Here is a 22,431-nt window from a genome sequence, read left to right on the forward strand (position 1 = left end):
ACGTTTATTAAGCATCCGGAATTTCCCCAAGGGGATCGATAAAGGAATATCTTATAATTTATTAAAAAAGGTATCCAATGAAGCTTTTGGCCTCTAGTTGATGAAATTGGCACTATAGAGCACAGATGGGAAAAAAGGGGTGGCCCAAAAAAATAAGATTTCCCTCAAATTCTTACAAATGAACTGCCTATCAATCAAAGGTGTTACAACTTTGCCAGACCAAAAGTGAAACTTAACACTGATGGGATGTAATTATGTTATAGGTTATATGAGGTAGGACATTCTTTAATTTTTTATTTTAATTTTTTGCATTCATCTAAAAATGTTTGGACCTTATGGTGTTCTTGTTCTGTTCTTGACTTATTGTTATGTTTTCTTCTTTACTTATTTAAAGAAGACCTGTACGGCCCATGGGGACATTAACGTGTGTTGTCAGGCCTTATAAATAAATTTGATTTGATTTGATTTGACATGTATTTAGCTTGTTCATTATAGAACGACAATATAGAACAACAATAGAAAACAATGGACCTCATTCACTAACATTCTTTCCCCATAAATAACCTGTGTAAGAAGTTTGTAAACCTATGATAGTCCTTCTCCAGATTCCTGAACACGTGGAGAGGTGCTCTTAAGTTGCCGAAATGATCACAACTGAATGAAGAACGTCACTCATTGTTAAACTGAAAGCGCGTTCTCGTACACCTGAATTTGCATACAGAAACACGTGTATTTAGCTAATAACACTTAAAATCATTGCTAAACAAAACGTAGTGCTGAAAATATACACTGATAAAGTTTATTCTTGGCTACATTTGAAAAAGAAACACAAATCACTTAATACAGACTGTATTGATCCATTTGTGACATGAAATGCGCTTTGGGTCTAAGCGCCTTGGGTCTCCTGAAAGGCGCTATATAAATCTAAGATATTATTAAAACTGATGCCAGGCAGGCTGCACTATATTAAGTAGGTATTTCTGATGGAGCTGCACTATATTAAGTAGGTATTTCTGATGGAGCTGCACTATATTAAGTAGGTATTTCTGATGGAGCTGCACTATATTAAGTAGGTATTTCTGATGGAGCTGCACTATATTAAGTAGGTATTTCTGATGGAGCTGCACTATATTAAGTAGGTATTTCAGATGGGGCTGCACTATATTAAGTAGGTATTTCTGATGGAGCTGCACTAAATTAAATAGGTATTTCAGATGGAGCTGCACTATATTAAGTAGGTATTTCAGATGGAGCTGCACTATATTAAATAGGTATTTCTGATGGAGCTGCACTATATTAAGTAGGTATTTCAGATGGAGCTGCACTATATTAAATAGGTATTTCTGATGGAGCTGCACTATATTAAGTAGGTATTTCTGATGGAGCTGCACTATATTAAGTAGGTATTTCTGATGGAGCTGCACTATATTAAGTAGGTATTTCTGATGGAGCTGAACTATATTAAATAGGTATTTCAGATGGAGCTGCACTATATTAACCCATTCTCCGCCGATGACGTGTTAACACGTCATTCTCCGCCATGCGTAATCTGCCAATGACGCCGTAAGGCGTCTTTGAGATCAATATTTCATATTTTCGTCATGGTATTCATATTTCACCCACGGAGTCTTGGGTTATGCTGTGGGACTCGGCACAACTCTGCAACGCTTCAATACCGCCACCTGGTGGCCGATCGGCGAGTTGCCAAACAGGAAGTTGCCCAAACCGGAAGTGGTCCGCGTCCCCTATTTTCGTCCGGCCACTCTGTGATCGTCCCGGGGCTCAATATAGACACCGTCGATATGAATCTTTGCCATAACTCAATAATCAACATGATTTGGACGTGTATTAGTAATATACAAACCGGAAATGGATTGCATCGATCAACATCCCATAATAGCGATCCTTTTGCTCCACTCTCATCGCCCAACGCTACGAGGAGACTGGGGTGAGTTTCAGCGTTTTTCTTTACCATTTTCGATACAAACTGCTCTGATCAATATATCACCCATACTACATGAATCATTTAACGTCGGTCATTGAATTATAAACGACCCCCCCCCCCCGTTCACCCGCAGATGACCAGTCATGACGTTTAGGACCATGTACAGTTGACATTTTTAATATAACGTTGACCGGTATCAAACTGCATTTGATCATCTAATATATGCATTTAGGCCTATATCTCACGTTCTATGAAATACTGCAGAAAACGATAAAAACATATTTATACTCTAGACGGTATTTTAGTATGAATGTGTGAATGAAAAAGTTAAACGGTCCTACATCCTGAACGATAGATAATTGATGTTGAATGGGCCATAGTAATGTCAATTTAGCAATACAATTTAAAAAGTTATAGCCCTGCAAAGAAGGTGAACATCTCCATAGACAAATAGCGCTGGCGGAGGATGGTTTAGGATGGATATAAGCCTGGCAGAGAATGGGTTAAGTAGGTATTTCAGATGGAGCTGCACTATATTAAATAGGTATTTCAGATGGAGCTGCACTATATTAAGTAGGTATTTCTGATGGAGCTGCACTATATTAAGTAGGTATTTCAGATGGAGCTGCACTATATTAAGTAGGTATTTCAGATGGAGCTGCACTATATTAAGTAGGTATTTCAGATGGAGCTGCACTATATTAAGTAGGTATTTCTGATGGAGCTGCACTATATTAAGTACGTATTTCTGATGGAGCTGCACTATATTAAGTAGGTATTTCAGATGGAGCTGCACTATATTAAGTAGGTATTTCAGATGGAGCTGCACTATATTAAGTAGGTATTTCAGATGGAGCTGCACTATATTAAGTAGGTATTTCTGATGGAGCTGCACTATATTAAGTAGGTATTTCTGATGGAGCTGCACTATATTAAGTAGGTATTTCTGATAGAGCTGCACTATATTAAGTAGGTATTTCTGATGGAGCTGCACTATATTAAGTAGGTATTTCTGATGGAGCTGCACTATATTAAATAGGTATTTCTGATGGAGCTGCACTATATTAAGTAGGTATTTCTGATGGAGCTGCACTATATTAAGTAGGTATTTCTGATGGAGCTGTACTATATTAAGTAGGTATTTCTGATGGAGCTGCACTATATTAAGTAGGTATTTCTGATGGAGCTGTACTATATTAAGTAGGTATTTCAGATGGAGCTGCACTATATTAAGTAGGTATTTCAGATGGAGCTGCACTATATTACGTAGGTATTTCTGATGGAGCTGTACTATATTAAGTAGGTATTTCTGATGGAGCTGCACTATATTAAGGAGGTATTTCAGATGGAGCTGCACTATATTAAATAGGTATTTCTGATGGAGCTGCACTATATTAAGTAGGTATTTCTGATGGAGCTGCACTATATTAAGTAGGTATTTCTGATTGAGCTGCACTATATTGAGGAGATATAGGTAAAAAGGTCGTCTTTACCTTCCAGCTGCTGGCCTTCACTGGAGTCTGAACCATCAGGCGCAGAGGACACCGAGCTGAAAACACACAAACACACCTCATTACTCAACATTAACACACTCATCAACCTTTATTTATTCTCGAAATTACAATTGAGGTCACCCTCATTTTCAATGTAGTCGATGTCATCACCATTACACCTCATTACTCAACATTAACACACTCATGTCATCAATAAGGATGTGTCAGAATTCTAGATTATTCAATCAAGAGGTTCATAATTGCTGGTGAGTAAGAAAAGCTATTCCCTCGTTTCACAGTCAAACGTTCAATCCGATTAACCTACAAGCCACACAGAGTGTACCGTTTCAATCTTAATGATTAACCTACAAGCCACACAGAGTGTACCGTTTCAATCTTAAAGATAATGAACACTACGCTCCAGTGTAAGAACACCTACAATACATACAGTAGCAAACTGATGAGATGTTGACTAATCAACACAGCTATTCACCATTCCAGTGGTTCTCAACCGTTCTGGTTTGTGACCCTAAAAACAGAGGGACCCAACATACTGGTTTGTGACCCTAAAAACAGAGGGACCCAACATAGTCAAGTATAGACAGAATGGTGGATTCTGTCACAAAATAATTATTTTAATTTTCCCCTTTTCTTGCAGGCCATTTAACTTGACCTCTTAGCATGCAAACGGCCCACATGTGGGCCCTCTTGAGGACGATTTGCCCACAGGCACTTTGGCGACCTCTAGCGGCTCGGGTGTGCATATTTTTTTTTGTAGAAAAAGCCAGATAGCTTTTTACTGAATGCACAGAGTAAACTGGTATCTATCTTCTTGTCTCTCTCTGGAGAAGACGATAAGCTAATTTCCCAAAATGTTGGCGTGTTCCTTTAAGTATCATCACGTACTCTGTGCTATCCTCCTCCCCCAGCAGTGTGACGTAGGTCTTGGGGAACCAGCCCTGCGTGCCGTGCAGCTCCCCCAGCCACCAGCTGTCCTGCTGCTCCAGCACACGGATCACATCGTCCTTGCTGAAGTTCAGGTGGCTGTCGGTCTTCGCCGTCCATGAGCACAGCGCCTGGGCCAACAGGTTCCCTACCACCTGGGGGGGGGGGGGGGGGGGGAGAGAAAGAGAAAGGGAGAAAGAAAGAGAGGGAGAGAGAGGGAGAAAGAAAGAGGGAGAGAGTGAGAAAGAGAGGGGGGATAGATAAGAGGGGGGTAAAAAGAGAAAGGGGAGGGGGATGGAGAGAGAGAAAGGGAGAAAGAAAGAGAGGGGAGAGGGAGAAAGAGAGGGGGATAGATAAAGAGAGAGGGGGATACAAAGAGAAATGGAGAAAGAAAGAGAGGGAGAAAGAAAGAGGGAGAGGTAGAGGGGATAGATAGATAATGAGAAAGGGAGAAAGAAAGAGGGAGAGAGAGAGGTAGAGAGAGGGGAGGGGGTGGATAAAAAGAAAGGGAGAAAGAAAGGGGGAGAGAAGTAGAGAGTGAGAGAGAGGGGGATAGATAAAGAGAGAAGGGGGAGGGAGAGAGAGGGAGAAAGAAAGAAAGAGGGAGAGAGAGGTAGAGAGAGGGGAGATAAAGATAGAGAGGGGGAGAAAAAAGATAGATGGAAAAAGAAAGGGAGAGAGAGAGAAACGGTGAAGAGAAGGGGAGAGAGAGATAGAGAGAGGGCGAGAGAGAGAGAAAAGAGAGAGGGGGGAGAGATAGAGAGGGAGATAGAGAGAAGGAGAGAGAGAGTGACTGAGAAACATCTAACACTGCTTGGCTCTCAACAGACATGGCGGCAGTCACTACCTGAGCACCATGAATGATTATGGAGGAAGAACCGTTATGTTATTATATGGGCATTTCGGGTGTGGAAGATAAAAGAACATTTTGACATGTGAAATTCTCCAAAATGTAAATGATGGTTAATGGGATTTTTAAGAAATGTATCCACTTTGTCACAAACTGGAAGTCATCGCAGTCCGTCCAAAAGCAGGTTCTGGGTTCTGAGACATTGGATATAGATATTTGTTTGCAATATGAGTGGAAGTCAATGGGTGCCCAAATCATCCGTCATCTATATAGTGTAGTCTATATACTATAATCATCTATATAGTAGTCTATATAAACTCCTCAAAAAAGTTTCGGAAACGTTATTTCGGTTGATTATTCCTCCCCTTTAATAATACCAATTGGTATTGTATTTTATATCTTTGGAAAGGCTGATTAGTCACCTTTACAACGAGGCACAATACATTTCCTTTTTTTAACCTTTATTTATCCAGGCAAGCAATTAAGAACAAATTCTTATATACAAAAGCAGCCTGTCCAAAAAGCAAAGGCCTTTTGTGGGAAGGGGGGGGGGGGGGGGGAGGCTTGTAAGGATTGTGCATTCGTGGAATGAGAAACACAGCGAACCGTGTGGGTAGCGGCCCAAAAGAAAATTGCCATAAGCCGCTGCAAGGCCCGTTTGCACTGGTGTCGACAGCACCGACAGTGGAACCTAAGAATGTGGGGCAACGTCATGTTCAGTGATGAATCAAGGTTCTGTCTGCGGAAGCCGGATGGCAGGATCAAAATATGGATACGGTGTGGAGAACGCTATTGCTGCACAGATCGCGTGACACCTTTCAATGGGGGCAGTGTCATGGTGTGGGGCGGTATCTCTCTCACAGGAAAAACAGAACTTGTCATCATTGAAGGCAATCTCAATGCAGTGAGATATATATCGGAATGAGATTCTGGAGCCAGTGGCAATCCCACATCTCCAGAATCTGGGACCTAACTCCATCCTCCAGGAGGACAACGCTCGCCCCCACAGAGCCAGGATCATCACAGAGTACCTCCAGAATTTGGGAGTGGAGACGATGGAATGGCCTGCCGTGAGTCCAGACCTCAACCCAATTGAACACTTGTGGGATCAGCTAGGGCGTGCTATACCTGCCAGAGTGACCAACGCAACCACGTTGGCTGACTTGCGACAAATCCTGGTTGAGGAATGGGATGCCATCCCACAGCAGTGTGTGACCAGGCTGGTGACCAGCATGAGGAGGAGGTGCCAAGCTGTTGTGGCTGTGTATGGATCTTCCGCTACTGAGGTCCCTGACAGTGTAAAATTAAAAGTGTAAAAATTGCCAATATGTGTTGTTTTTTTCCTTATTACTGTGGGAGAGTGCAATCATCCAATCCAATCAAAACAAGAGTGAATACCAACAGAAGAATATTGCAGGGGATTTTGGCACATTTTCTTGGGCCGCTACCCACACGGTTAGCTGTGTTGCTCATTCCACGAATGCACAATCCTTACAAGTTGTACCTCGTTGTAAAGGTCATCAGCCTTTCCAAAGATATAAAATACAATACCAATTGGTATTATTACAGGGGAGGAATAATCGACCAAAATAATGTTTCCGAACTTTTTTTGAGGAGTTTAGTATATATAGTCTTATCATCTATATAGTAGTCGTATCATCTATATAGTCGTCTATATAGTATAATCATCTATATAGTAGTCTTATCATCTATATAGTAGTCTTATCATCTATATAGTATAGTTTTATCATATTTTGTAGACTTATCATCTATATAGTAGTCTATATAGTAGTATAGTCTTATCATAGTAGTCTTATCATCTATATAGTAGTCTATATAGTATAGTCTTATCATCTATATAGTAGTCTTATCATCTATATAGTAGTCTATATAGTAGTATAGTCTTATCATAGTAGTCTTATCATCTATATAGTAGTCTATATAGTATAGTCTTATCATCTATATAGTAGTCTTATCATCTATATAGTAGTCTATATAGTAGTTTTATCATCTATATAGTATAGTCTTATCATCTATATAGTATAGTTTTATCATCTATATAGTAGTCTATATAGTATAGTCTTATCTTTTGTAGACTCATCATATATAGTAGTCTATATAGTATAGTCTTATCTATATAGTAGTCTTATCATCTATATAGTAGTCTATATAGTAGTCTTATCATCTATATAGTATAGTCGTATCATCTATATAGTAGTCTATACAGTATAGTCTTATCATCTACAGTATATAGTTAATGAAACAGGGACAAAGCTGTTTGGAAGGTGCTTTCATGTACTGTAATATTTAGAGACATGGATTTTGGGCACTCATTGACATCCACTAGTATTGCTAATTTCAATAATTTCCTCTTTGAAAGTCCCTGTCGCACAAGGGTCTGAATGATGAGCGACTTCTTAATGTGATAAGATGTTTTCTGTGATTTTTATGACATGCTGTCTTTTTTTTATTATTATTAGCCATTTTATTATATGGCATTTTTAAATATGTTTTATTTAATTTATTTGTATTAGCTTCTTGTGCATTTTGAGCTATGTATAATGTGCATTTAGTATGTCATGCTTTCTGTCTATTTATATTGTAGGCCTATAGTGCAATGATTATACATTATACATGATGCTTGATTCAATGATGTGATGATGGAGTGTGACTCTACGTGAGTCAACCAACCTATTTAAATTGGTCTCTCCTGTAATTATGTTCTTTGCAAGTCAATAAGACAGTGTGATCCTTTGTTCTACTATTGTCAGCCCATGGTTTTCTCCTACGTAAAAGTGCAAAAGTTCTGCTCTTTAATAATTTCCACTTCAAGTTTCTCAAAAACGAAAACTAGGGATGCCCCGATCACGTTTTTTGCCACCGATACCGATCACCGATCGTCTTGAGCCATATCGGCCGATACCGATCCGATATAGTTTTTGATTAAAAAAATAATAAATAATTTTATATAATTTTTTTTAAATAAAATATATATATTATATAATTAGACTTGTACTTGTAGTTGTATTATCTGCGAGACATCGCCACCACGCAACAAGTCAAAATGCTCGCTATCTGCAAACAGCTCCACTGTGTGTGTACTCGAGTAGCCTCCAGCTACGGCCAGGATTCTCCGGCGCTGCAGCTGGACCCTATTGGTATAAATCACATTCAGCATGCCCTCAGCCCGAATACGCATCGAATCAATGTTATAAGACATTGATATCAGGAGCTATCTGTAGCTACTGCTAGCCGGCTAGATAACGTTAAGACAACGCCTCAGTGAACTATTTAGTTTAGAGCTAACGTGAGCTAACGTGAGCTACAGAGTCAACGGAGGTAACTTATCATGCACTCTACTATTGCTGGAGCATTTGTTGATATCAGCAGCTATCAGTAGCTAGCCAGCTAGATAACGTTAGACAATGCCTCATGTAGTCACTGGGTAATTTAGTTTAAACAGTAACGTTAGCTCGGTAGGTAGCCAACGTTAGCTCACGTCGCATGCACTAGAGCAGACTGTTGCCGGAGGCAGCCTCTTGTTTACATTGGTGCGGGAGGGGCAGGAGGAGAAGGAGGAGCCATACGCTGCAAGCAGCTCTGTGTGTCTGAGAGAGAGCAGTGAGATCTCCGCTAAGAATTGGATCATGTTTTTCGATCGGTTTTGACGATCAGCGAAAATAAAGTATTATCACCGATCACCGATCTCATATTTATACTGAATATCGGCCGATACCGATCGCTGGCCGATCGATCGGGGCATCCCTAACTAAAACACTGCTGCAAGTGCTTTCTCGATGGACTGAAATGACTCCCGTTCTGCAACAGATCAGGTCAGGCTTGCTCCACAATGGTGGAAGGAACTTCCCACCACAGTTAGGACAGACGAAACACGACCAATCTTTCGCCGTCGACTAAAGACACACTTCTTCAATCAATACCTGAAGTAAAAAAAATATTATCAAAAATAAATACTAACCTTCTTACTGTCTTCTACTATCATGCACTCTTCCACTAATTAATCTTCCATGTCTATATTACTACCTATTATGTCTTTACTACTATGCACTCAACACTGCAGCACCCAAGTTTCAACACTGTTTGATGAACATTGTTCCTCAGCTGAAAGTTCTTGAGTGGTTCTTCCTGCTGACTTGTTATGTAGAACTTGTAAGTTGTTTTTGATAAAAGCGTCAGCTAAATTACTAAATGTTAATGTAAAATGAAATGTGATGGACAGTCCGATAAAATGCCAGCATGTGAATTCTGGTCATGTTCAACATTGGATATTCCATAACATACTTTCCAAAGAGTAAAAAAAACAACTATCCAATACCATCATGGCTTCCTTACCTGTCCCTGCTCGGAGGGGGCGGGGTTTGGAGAGTGAGTCGGAGTGAAGGCCGACTTGGTCCCCGTCGCCATGCTGGCCTCTAGGTTATTATGGGCTGCGGAGGCAGAGGAGAGCTGGCGTTTGAGGGCGACTTTGGGGCCTCCGCTAGCAGCAGCAGTAGTGGTGGGGCTCTTAGTGGCATCTGGGGCCGACAGCCTCTCCACATAGCTCTCAGGAAAATAGCCCATTTTCCCCTGACGACTCCCATACAGCCAGCCCTGCTCCCGTTCTGTGGTCTCATCCACCTGCCACGGGGAGGGGAGAGGGAGGGAGGGGAGAGGAGAGAGGGAGGGGGGAGGGGAGATGGGAGAGTGGGAGCGAGGGGAAAGAGATGGATGGATGGAGGGGAGAGGGAGCGAGAGAGAGAGAGGGGAGAGAGTGGGAGCGAGGGGAAAGAGATGGATGGATGGAGGGGAGAGAGGGTGGGAAGGGGAGATGGGTAGAGGGGGAGGAGGGAGCGAGAGAGGGGAGTGAGGGAGCAAGGGGAGAGAGAGGGGGTGGAGGGGGAGCGAGAGAGGGGAGTGAGGGAGCAAGGGGAGAGAGAGGGCGGGAGCGAGGGAGGGTAGAGAGTGGATGACACGGAAGGAGGGGGGGTGGAAGGGAAAGGAAAAGGGGGAGGGAGAGAGGGAGGGAAAGAGGATGGGAGTAGAGACAAGTGACAGAGAGGGGAAAGCCTCTGCATTACATTTAAGTACAGTATGCATTGATCCTCCCGACTAACAATGTATCCATCGCTGTGGAAGACACTGCACCTCTGAGGTGGCTCCAGAGTCCAGACCTACCCTGTTGAAGACACTGCACCTCTGGCTCCAGGCCTACCCTGTTGAAGACACTGCACCTCTGCTCCATGCCTACCCTGTTGAAGACACTGCACCTCTGAGGTTCCTCCAGACCTACCCTGTTGAAGACACTGCACCTCTGAGGTGGCTCCAGACCTACCCTGTTGAAGACACTGCACCTCTGAGGTTCCTCCAGACCTACCCTGTTGAAGACACTGCACCTCTGAGGTGGCTCCAGACCTACCCTGTTGAAGACACTGCACCTCTGAGGTGGCTCCAGACCTACCCTGTTGAAGACACTGCGCCTCTGAGGTGGCTCCAGACCTACCCTGTTGAAGACACTGCGCCTCTGAGGTGGCTCCAGACCTACCCTGTTGAAGACACTGCACCTCTGCTCCAGACATACCCTGTGCCCTTCCATGAAATGTATGCGTTTATCTACCATTTCTCTAAGGGGATTAATTACCACAAATGCAATTAAGAGAATGACCAAACTGGTGATTTAAGGAGCAGAAAATGTTTCTCTCTTTTTCCATTGTGGTATTTGCTTTTGTATAAAGATTTAAAATGACGCAACCTCCATTTTCGGGTTCTTACCTCAATGACATCGTCCGCGTTCAAGCTGAGTTCTTCCTGGTTGCGTGCGGTGAATGGGTAGAGGACTCTGAAGGATGTGAGCGCTGCTGACTTCCTGTGTTCTGTGGCCTTGGGCTGGCGACCACCTGGAACAGCAAATGAAGTCAGTCAGTATCCAGGTAGCGTGACACACTCACTCAAACGTTAATTATTGTTACTCAATCAGAGATGTCAGTATCGCTATATTGTCTGACCTACTGTGTAGGCCAAGGTCTGGTATCAAGGCCCACAGGCCTGTGCAACGAACTGATTATTTCCTGAGCATAAAAGGTCAGAGGGGTGGAGTCTGGAACACAATTGGGCCACAAACTTTGTCTGTCCGAGGGAAGCAACGGTTGTGATTGGAGGATCAAGGGAAAAAAGGGTGTGGCTTGAGATAGGTAAATTCACGAGGGCAGAGCCATTTATTTCCCCTTTGCACACAACTCATTTTAGGGACAAATGCAAACGAAATGCTTACATATCAAAGCCCTTCCAAAGAGCTGACCCAGTCAGGACAATGACTTGATTCACAGGTTGGATTTAATCGACAAATCTGCAAACACGCAAGTCAACCATGCAGAAGAAGTCTTTCAATCTAGTGCTCGTTAAAAGACCAAAGCATATTTGTGAACGTCATTGTGATGTCAGAGGTGTGCTCATTATTTTCAGCATTGAAAACAAAAACAAAAAAAAGCGAATTAACAAAATCAATTAAGACCCTAACAATCAATTAGTTAACTATTCACGTTAGAGAGGGCCACAGGGGGGGCGGCCCTACTGTCCCGACGTGACTCTCGATTGGCCCCGGGCCAGTGGCTCATCCTTATTGTTGGATCCTGACCCATTATCGCTGGATCAGTAGATAGATGTCATTCAGTCCTCACACGGTCTCGCTCTCAAAGCAAAGTGCATGACAAGGGCCACTGGCTGCTGGCGGCCACTCTGTGCTCCTGTGAGCTGGCGTTGAACCCTCAGCTCACCAGCCCCACGTCATTCTGTGCTCCTCTGAGCTGGCGTTGAACCCTCAGCTCACCAGCCCCACGTCATTCTGTGCTCCTCTGAGCTGGCGTTGAACTTTCAGCTCATCAGCACCACATCACCAGAAAAAGTGATGAATACACACTGGAAATTATTCCACTACCTGAAAATTATCAACTTGTGAAAATAAAGTGGAGGTATTTCAACCTAGGAGTGGGTCTATGCACTTATCACTCACACAAGGCTCGTAGAGGTTATGTGACCCTGGGCCTCTGTTTGGATGAACAGTCTCCTCAATTTCTCGTACATTTCTCATGAGAAAAGTGTGCAAGGGAAATCAACGTCGGATTCATGAAGCGACCTCAACACCAGCAGTTCTTAAAGGAACACGTTCTGGCTGCACGTTAGCCTAGCTTAGCACAATGAGACTGTCCGCTTCCATTCATTGGAATTATTCCAACTTCAAACACGCCATCTATTAGGCAGCGAAGTGCTGCTGTCTGAGCTGAAGACCAACAAGAGTATAATCAAAGGACCGGCCAAACCAAATGATTCTTTTATTGAAATAAAAAAAAAATAAAAATCACTTTGACACTGCACTGCAAGAGATTGATATTTGTATGTGATGATATATTTTCTTTTAACACTTTGACTGCCGGGACCCGTCTTTAGACGTCTTTGCTGGCCATGCTAAAGTTGCCGGGGGACGCTGTACAGCGTCCTTATATCAATATTTCAAAAATCTGCGATCGGATTCATAATGTCCCTCCGCTGGCCTGAGATCCACCAGCAGGACCCACTGAGCTCTCTGGCGGTTCAGGAGCGCCATCTGGTGGCCGATCGGCGCAAGCGCTTAACAGGAAGCGCAGTAGAGGTTTTGCTGGTCGGCCATATTACTTCCGGGCACTCGGTATAGGTTCCGGCACTCTAGCTCGTCACACTACATAGCGATCGATTGCCAATAACTCGATAAACAACATGATTTGGACGTATATACCATTATACAAGCTGGAGATGGACCGGGTAATAATATATCCCATAATGATAACATTTCTACTCGACGATGATCGCCCAACGGCGCGCGGAGACTGGGGTGAGTTTCAGCGTGTAACGTTACCGTCTTCGATAATAACTGATATTATCAACATTTGACCCACATTAGATGATTGGTATAACGCTGCCCACGGAATTATAAACGCCCCCTCGCCCATCCGGTCAACATCAGATGACGTGTAGTAACTTCTAGAAGTACGTCTAGTTGGAATTTTTTATATCGCGCTGATTGCCATCAAACTGTATTTCATCATCAATATAATGCATTTGGGGCTATATATCACGTTCTGGAGAAAGCTGCAGAAAGAGATGAAAACATACTTATACATTAGACCATACTTTACTATGAATATGTGAATGAAAAAGTTTAACGTTGCTACACAATGAACAATACATATAGGACTTTGAATGGGCCCTAATAATGGCAATGTAGCAATAGAATTTAAAAAGTTATAGCCCTGCAAAGAAGGGGACTTTCTCCATAGACAAATAGCGCTGGCAATCTATGGTATATCATTAATTTAACCTTAGGCAACCAAAGTGTTAAGGTCGCCAATATAAAAAAACAAGTGTTTCCAGAGATAAGGCAAATGATTTATAGACTTTCTCTATTATATATATAAAAGAAGGGTTGAGCAGCGTGATCGTGGTACGTATTTCGGTATGACAGGTCGGCAGCTTTGATGGTACAAACAAACAAATCCAAAATAAGAGCAAATTGGCGCCACAAAATTGCTTAAAGGAACACACCAACATTTTGGGAAATTAGCTTACCGTATTCTCCAGAGAGAGACAAGAAGATAGATACCAGTTTCCTCTCTGTGCGTTCAGTAGAAAGCTATCTGGCTGCACGTTAGCCTAGCTTAGCACAATGAATGGAAGCGGACAGGGCCGGTTAGCCTAGGCATTGTCCAACTAACCAACTCTCCCCGGCACTGTCCGCTTTCAATTTCCCAAAATGTTGGCATGTTCCTTTAAACTGTTCACACACGCACAATTTAAGATCATATCTGTACATACGCACGGTTCTTGCATGAGGCCCACTGCCTGTTGCATAGGTGTGTGTGTGTGTGTGTGTTCTCACCCTTCCTCTCCTCCAGTCCTCTCAGCAGAGCGGTGAGTTTCTCCTGAATCTCAGACTTCCCTCCTCCTCCACTAGGCTGCTGCTGGTGGGACGACGCCTCCTCTTTTCTCCTCTTCTGCTCATCCTCCCTCTTCCGCCTCTCCTCGTCCTTCCGCCTGATCTCCTCCTCCCCTCTTGCATACTCCTCCTGCTGCTTCCTCTCCTCCTCTCTCTTCTTATCCTCCTCCTCCTGCCGCCTCCTCTCCTCCTCTCTCTTCTTCTTCTCCTCCTCCTGCCGCTTCCTCTCCTCCTCTCTCTTCTTATCCTCCTCCTCCTGCCGCCTCCTGTCCTCCTCACTCTTCTTCTTCTTCTCCTCCTGCCACTTCCTCTCCTCCTCTCTCTTCTTCTTCTTTTTCTCCTCCTCCTCCTCCTCCTCCGCCGCCCTCTTCCTCGCCTCCGCGTCTCGGACGGCAGCGTCGGTGGCCCGCTTCCTCCTCCTCTCCTCCTCCTCCTTCTCCCTCTGCCGCTCCTCCTGCCTCCTCTCCTCCTCCTGCCTCTTCTGCTCTGCCTCGCGCTTGTGTCGCTCCTCCTCCTCTTTCCTTCGCTTCTCCTCCGCCCTGCGCTCCTCCTCCAGTCTCTTGCGCTCCTCCTCCAGCAGCCTCCTCTCTTCCTCCAGCTTTCGCCTCTCCTCCTCCCGAAGTCTCTTGTCCTCCTCCTGGCGCCTCCTCTCCTCCTGCCTCCGGCGCTCCTCCTCCTCCTCCCGTCTCTTCCTCTCCTCCTCCTCCTTCGCCTGCCGCTCACGCTCTGCCCGCTCCTGGGCAGCCTGGAGGCGAGCCTGCACCTCCTTCTGCTCCTCTTCCCGCAGCTTGGCCAGCCTCTCCTCCTCCAGCCTCCTCTGTCTCTCCTCCTCCTCCCTGCGCAGCTTCTCCTGCCACTGACGCTCCTTCTCCAGCTTGATGCACCTGGAGGGGAGGGGGGGGGGGGGGGTGTAGATGAGTTTTATTTGTCTATCATCAGGTATATTATATATATATTCATATACCGGGTATCTCTATATGAAAAAGAGACCTCGGTCTCAATGGGTTTTTATTTCTAGTTAAATAAAGGTTTGATGATATTGAGTCAATCAAGCAATGTTTCGATTCCAATTCTTTAAAAAAGTGAATAGATTCTAAGGTATATTTTCATTTCTGAATAAACAAACTGGATATAAACAGAGAGAGATAAACTGGATCCCTTCCAGTCTTCCTGTGATGTCATCAGAGCACACTGAATCCTTGTGTTGTGTTAATTACAGCTCAATTAAATTATGTAGATGAAAGAATAGCAATCCCTATTGCAATCATTATCCTTATTTTTTCATTTACATAATTTCATTGAGCTGTAACACAAGGGTTTAATATCCTCTGATGACATCACGGGAGGAGATATTCAAACTCATTAACTATCAAACTAAATTAATCTGTGCAAAACAGTTTAGAGCCTTGGGATATATGCGAGATAATGTGCTAAATAAATCTGCATTGTTTGTGAAGTGCCCCTTTAACCTCACATTTGCCCTCATTTGACGGCGTCCAGCTGTTTTAGTGTCTCTGAACCAATACATCGGTTGAAAGCTGAGATGGCCACCATCACAAAGAAAATTCTGAATGTTTCCTTTCAAAAGAGGCCAGACTAATGCATGTGCTATAAATGGCTTTCAATTTACTTTGGGTATGCAATCGACAGGCGTTTTATGCTAAATTTGCAGGACCATAAGCTAATATGACCATAAGTCATTCCCTAAGATGGTCCTGACCCCAGGTTGAAAACAACTGCAGTACAGTGAGCCATTCTGATTATTCTGAAATTATAGTGTACCTCTGAGCTTCCTCCTCCTCCCTCTTCTTCCTCTCCTCCTCTTGCCTCCTCTGCTCCTCCTCTCTCCTCTTCCGCTCCTCTTCCTGCTCCCTCCGCCTGTTCAGCTCACGACGCTTGTCCTCTTTGATGCTCCGTAGTTTCTCGAGCGCCGACTGCTGCTTCCTCTGGCCGTCTCTCAGGTCCTGACAGTCACACACAATCAGGGATACAGTAAAAAGGCATGATTAGATCGCTGGTTCGATCCCCGCCACTGACGGGATGTATCCCATCTGTGAGCTGGTGACTGAAGGGTCGCTGGTGTTTACATCTCTGCCTAAGTGCCCTTGAGCAAGGCACTGGACCCCAAAACTGCTCCAGGGGCGCTGCACTGAAAAGGCTTATGAAATGTTTCAAATGCCTTGTGTACATTGAGAATAAAGTAATAATCATCTTCTAAAAATGGAGGTTTGTGGCCTGTCCCTGACATGAGAGAGTATAGAGATCCTGTCCCTGACATGAGAGAGTAGAGATCCTGTCCCTGACATGAGAGAGTATAGAGATCCTGTCCCTGACATGAGAGTAGAGATCCTGTCCCTGACATGAGAGAGTAGAGATCCTGTCCCTGACATGAGAGAGTATAGAGATCCTGTCCCTGACATGAGAGAGTAGAGATCCTGTCCCTGACATGAGAGAGTATAGAGATCCTGTCCCTGACATGAGAGAGTATAGATCCTGTCCCTGACATGAGAGAGTAGAGATCCTGTCCCTGACATGAGAGAGTAGAGAGATCCTGTCCCTGACATGAGAGAGTAGAGATCCTGTCCCTGACATGAGAGAGTAGAGATCCTGTCCCTGACATGAGAGTAGAGAGATCCTGTCCCTGACATGAGAGAGTATAGAGATCCTGTCCCTGACATGAGAGAGTAGAGATCCTGTCCCTGACATGAGAGAGTAGAGAGATCCTGTCCCTGACATGAGAGAGTAGAGAGATCCTGTCCCTGACATGAGAGAGTAGAGATCCTGTCCCTGACATGAGAGTAGAGATCCTGTCCCTGACATGAGAGTAGAGAGATCCTGTCCCTGACATGAGAGAGTAGAGATCCTGTCCCTGACATGAGAGTAGAGATCCTGTCCCTGACATGAGAGAGTAGAGATCCTGTCCCCGACGCTTGAAGCCTTTTTACAACGCATCCGGGTTCCCGTTTTGCGCTCTGATTGGCCAGGTCATGTGACATGAGTGCCAATCGTGGGGCGGCAAGTTTCTACACTGGTTAAGCTTAGGCACTCTTCGAAGTTGGTTAAGGTTAGAGTTTGTCTTAGAGCATGGCGATAGAACGTCAGGTAGTTTGCAGGCTGTTCGACACGGAAATGGGCAAACACGCTATTGGGCGCACATGTCACATGACCTGGCCAATCAGAGCGCCGGAAACGCGGATGCGTTGTAAAAAGGCTACGCGCGTCCCTGACATGAGAGAGTAGAAATCCTGTCCCTGACATGAGAGAGTATAGAGATCCTGTCCCTGACATGAGAGAGTAGAGATCCTGTCCCTGACATGAGAGAGTAGAGATCCTGTCCCTGACATGAGAGAGTAGAGATCCTGTCCCTGACATGAGAGAGTAGAGATCCTGTCCCTGACATGAGAGAGTAGAGATCCTGTCCCTGACATGAGTAGAAATCCTGTCCCTGACATGAGAGTAGAGATCCTGTCCCTGACATGAGTAGAGATCCTGTCCCTGACATGAGTAGAGATCCTGTCCCTGACATGAGAGAGTAGAGATCCTGTCCCTGACATGAGTAGAGATCCTGTCCCTGACATGAGAGTAGAGATCCTGTCCCTGACATGAGAGAGTAGAGATCCTGTCCCTGACATGAGAGAGTAGAGATCCTGTCCCTGACATGAGAGAGTAGAGATCCTGTCCCTGACATGAGAGAGTAGAGACCCTGTGCCTGACATGAGTAGAGATCCTGTCCCTGACATGTGTAGAGATCCTGTCCCTGACATGAGTAGAGATCATGTCCCTGACATGAGAGAGTAGAGATCCTGTCCCTGACATGAGTAGAGATCATGTCCCTGACATGAGAGAGTAGAGATCCTGTCCCTGACATGAGTAGAGATCCTGTCCCTGACATGAGAGTAGAGATCCTGTCCCTGACATGAGAGAGTAGAGATCCTGTCCCTAACATGAGAGAGTAGAGATCCTGTCCCTGACATGAGAGAGTAGAGATCCTGTCCCTGACATGAGAGTAGAGATCCTGTCCCTGACATGAGAGAGTAGAGATCCTGTCCCTGACATGAGAGTAGAGATCCTGTCCCTGACATGAGAGTATAGAGATCCTGGTAATGACATGAGAGTATAGAGATCCTGTCCCTGACATGAGAGAGTAGAGATCCTGTCCCTGACATGAGAGAGTAGAGATCCTGTCCCTGACATGAGAGAGTAGAGATCCTGTCCCTGACATGAGAGAGTAGAGATCCTGTCCCTGACATGAGAGAGTATAGAGATCCTGTCCCTGACATGAGAGAGTAGAGATCCTGTCCCTGACACATGAGTGTAGAGATCCTGGTCCTCACTGCTCTTACCTGCACATCCTTGTTGTACCGGTCCATCTCAGACAGCTTAGCAGCAGTCTCCTTCTCCAGGGCCTCCAGCTGCTCTCTCAGCGTACGACAGCCTCCGTTCTTCTCCGTCACACTGTGCTTCAGTGTGGACATGGTTGACACTGAGGACAGAGGACAAACACTCCATGTATTTCTGTGTTATCCGTTTAGATGTCCATCTACCTATTCATACGAGGTTTTTGCAGGTGAGACCGCCGATAATGTCTCCATACTGGGCGGTTCTACATACAAAATCTATCCCTCCATTGAATAATCTTTTCCCAAGATCCCGCTCTTATCTATCCCTCATCCATCCATCAATTCCTCCTTCCATCGCTCCCTCCCTCCATTCATCCCTCCCTCCTTCCTTCCCTCTCTCCCTCAATGCTAACCAGGCAGGTTGTTGAGTGACATGTTTCTCAGTTTCTCCGTCAGCCTCTTCTGCTCTGGGGTCAGCTGGGACAACTTCCGCTGGAATTCCTGAAACACAGGAACAGGAAACGCATCATCACAAACAGGAAGAGGCATTGTCAAGGGGGACGGGGTTACAGCTGGGAGGAAGGAAGGTGGGAGGAAATAGTTGCTGACAAAAGTGATTTAGGGAAGATATTTCACACTCTTTTTCTCTCAATAGAACAACAATGGGTTCAAGTATGTCTACACCAAGAAGCACAACACACACAGAGATAGGGTGGCTACTTCAATGTAATTTGTTACATGTTACTGATTTAAACTGTAATCAGTAATACTGTTAAAAACTGTAATACAGTGAAGTAATCCTATTACTTCCAATAACTTTAGACTTTGTATACAGAATCTATAACAGTGGTTATAGATTGAATAATCTATAGTACCATTATTACCATCATCTACAATCCTGATAAACATTCTTGTATAAAATAATACTTATCTTCATATTCTCAATATTTAAATTAGCATGTATTGTAAGTTGTAACTCAACAAGTAATCTTCACCTAATTGTTTTTAGAAGTCTCTTACGGAATCTGTTATTTCCACTAACTGTAACTGGTTACAGATGTATATGTCTTTCTCCCCCGTTATAAGATTAAAGTAACTCTGGAATATAACTTGTTATGCCCCAACCTTGCACGCACACGCACACACACACACACACACACACACACACACACACACACACACACACACACACCTCCATTTGTCTCTGCAGGCCAGCCATGTCCTGTTGGCGAGTCTCTCTTCTCTGATTGGTCAGATCCAGCTCAGTCTTTTGCACCTTCTTCCTGTTCTGAGTGTCGCGCAGGCGGTCCGAGATCTGACGGTGTTTAGTGCCCTGAAAGAGATTATATATATATATATAAAGAGAGGGAGAGTGAGAGAGCGAGAGAGAGATGAGATTGGTGAGCTACTGTAGTGTACAATATTTTCAAGAGAACAGATTCTGTAGCCATGTTCACAGCAGCCATTTTGGCATGTCATCGCAGGGTAAACACAGGTGTAATTAATTATGCCCCATTCCATATAGGTGTGCCAGGACATTTAAAAGGAACGGGACCATAATTAATGTTAATACTTACACCTGTGTTTATCGTGCGATGACATGTGGAAATGGCCAGCATGCGAAGAGGTCTGCGTTAGTGTAGCATGCTGTACTCACGTTAGTGTAGCATGCTGTACTCACGTTAGTGTAGCATGCTGTACTCATGTTAGTGTAGCAAGCTGTACTATATTGTTAGTTATATATTATTTCACAAACCCTACATTTCCATGTCCCAAAAATGCATTCATCAACTGGTGCCGTCAAAAGGTATTCGCTGATCAGTCTAATCCATTGCTCATCAGGGCTGTCCCTCTCACAATGTGTTCAACAGTCGTACCATTTATTGTTCACGTGAATCCATTGATCGTATTGATTAGGCTAACTAAAGTAGAGTACTACCTGGCTACCATCTTGCCGACAGCGGCGGCTCTACTGTGCTCCATCTGTAGCCCTAGTGTGTGTGTGTGTGTGTGTGTGTGTGTGTGTGTGTGTGTGTGTGTGTGTGTGTGTGTGTGTGTGTGACGTGTGTGTGTGTGTGTGTGTGTGTGCGTGCGTGCGTGCGTGCGTCCTCACCACAGCCTCCAGTTCCATCTCCAGGCTCCTCTTCTTGGCCTTCAGCCGGCAGATCTCGTCCAGCTCCCGCTCCTTCTTGATCTGCAGCTCCCCGCGCCTCCTCCTCTCCCACTCCTCCTTCCTCTGACGCTCCAGCTCCTGCTGAGCGGCCTAAACAAACAAACCGTGTGAAGGGTTGACATTAGGTCCTATTGTTGTCCACGTAGAAGTCACCAACAGGAAGGACACCTTGGACAAAGGATGGGGTTTCTACCCGAGGAGTGAGTTTAACCGACTTGACATAAACCCGGGGCCCATGATGGAGGAACATCATGAATAGCACTTTTAGCTACTTCCAGTAGAACAAGACCGACAGTCTAAGGGCTTGTGTCCATAGCGGAGGTTTTTTTCAAGGCGGACCGCTTTGAAAAGCAAAGAAAAGTGTTTTCCTGAGTCTCGCGACTGCCGCGGCTCCGTCACTTGCTCGATGTCGATTGGTTGGAGGGAAAAAAGTTACCTTGATGAGCACGCTCCTTTCCAAAAGTTGAACTAGTTTCAACTTTAGGCGCTGGGAGCGCTCCGCCCAAAAACGCTGCCGCCGAGAGCGCTAAAACGCGAGGCGCGGCGCTGGGTAAAAGGAGCGCGCCTGTCGCGTCTGTAGCATAGAAATGAATGACAGAAAGGAGCTGACAACTCATAAAACGTCCGCTGTGGACACAAGCCCCAACAGTGGTACATGGAATTCTAAACCATTAATCCCCCACAATGCAGGACTTTAGAAGTCTAATGTAAGGATGTGATGCACAGGCTAAAGTGATATTTCACACCCTCTTGCTATAGCACTGTTGACATGGTTTTGCAAATGAATAAGTGATACGAAATTGGCTAGTTATCAAGCTAGTTCAGCCAGTTGCTCAGTTAGTAACCCCTCTCTTAGCTCTCCCTTACCCCGCATGAGCAAACTCTCAGCCAACATCACAACAATGGCGTCGTACAGAGTAGTTGCGTTCGTGGTGCAGAAGCTATTGAGCCTGATCGGGCTTTTGCGGCAAACTGTTCCATAGCATACCCCTTCAGTTGATCATGACAAATCCTCTCTTACCTTGACGATTAAAAAGCCTCCATAATTTAGTAAATAGTATCCCCATGGCATGGTGCTGAGCTGTATAGCCAGCTATGCTATCAATATTAGCTAAATAATTAGCGTCACACAGCTGGCCTTTTTCTGAAAACCCAAGCACATATTGTTCCATAGCATACATTTACATTTAGTCATTTAGCTGACGCTTTTATCCAAAGCGACTTACAAGTTCTGTACGACAGGTCATCAGGAAGATACAACTCAGCTGAGTAACAATATTCATCAAAGTGTTGCATGTTACAGTGTAGGTTAGTTTATTAGGACAAGTGCATGACAGACAGTAAGGTTAGTTAGGGTTAGAATTCTTTTTTATAATTTTTTTTTTTAATTTTATTTCAGATAATGGTTGAAGAAGTGCGTCTTTAGTCGACGGCGAAAGATTGGACGGGATTCGGCTGTCCTAACTGGGGTGGGTAGTTCATTCCACCATTGTGGGGCAAGGACTGAGAATAGGCGGCTTCTCTTTGATGACCCTCCCGGAGCTTGGATAGGAGTAGGTCTAAGGCGGCCAGAAGATGCAGAGCGTAGGGGTCTTGAGGGTGTGTAGTTAGAGACCATTGACAACGCCTTCAGTTGATCATGACAAATCCTCTCTTACCTTGACGATTAAAAAGCCTCCATAATTTTGTAAATAAAGCTGTAGCCACTAGCCAGCTAGCATTG

The 22,431-nt window shown here is 44.5% G+C and overlaps 1 protein-coding gene across 1 annotated transcript in view; it reads right to left on the bottom strand.

The window, feature by feature from the left end:
- The window catches only part of itsn2b (intersectin 2b), a 138,484-nt gene that overhangs the window by 43,823 nt on the left and 72,230 nt on the right, over positions 1-22,431 (bottom strand). The window contains exons 13-23 of the mRNA XM_084308229.1: positions 20,649-20,798; positions 19,728-19,868; positions 18,949-19,036; positions 18,539-18,678; positions 15,978-16,159; positions 14,654-15,079; positions 14,139-14,344; positions 11,003-11,127; positions 9,587-9,871; positions 4,345-4,538; positions 3,439-3,494 (exon numbers count right to left, since the gene is read on the bottom strand). Of these exons, the coding sequence (XP_084164355.1) occupies positions 3,439-3,494; positions 4,345-4,538; positions 9,587-9,871; positions 11,003-11,127; positions 14,139-14,344; positions 14,654-15,079; positions 15,978-16,159; positions 18,539-18,678; positions 18,949-19,036; positions 19,728-19,868; positions 20,649-20,798 (1,993 nt within the window). The remainder of the gene's footprint in view (positions 1-3,438; positions 3,495-4,344; positions 4,539-9,586; positions 9,872-11,002; positions 11,128-14,138; positions 14,345-14,653; positions 15,080-15,977; positions 16,160-18,538; positions 18,679-18,948; positions 19,037-19,727; positions 19,869-20,648; positions 20,799-22,431) is intronic.

This window comes from Notolepis coatsorum (assembly GCF_963971535.1).
Source record: "Notolepis coatsorum genome assembly, chromosome: 2".
Taxonomy (NCBI): Eukaryota; Metazoa; Chordata; class Actinopteri; order Aulopiformes; family Paralepididae; genus Notolepis; species Notolepis coatsorum.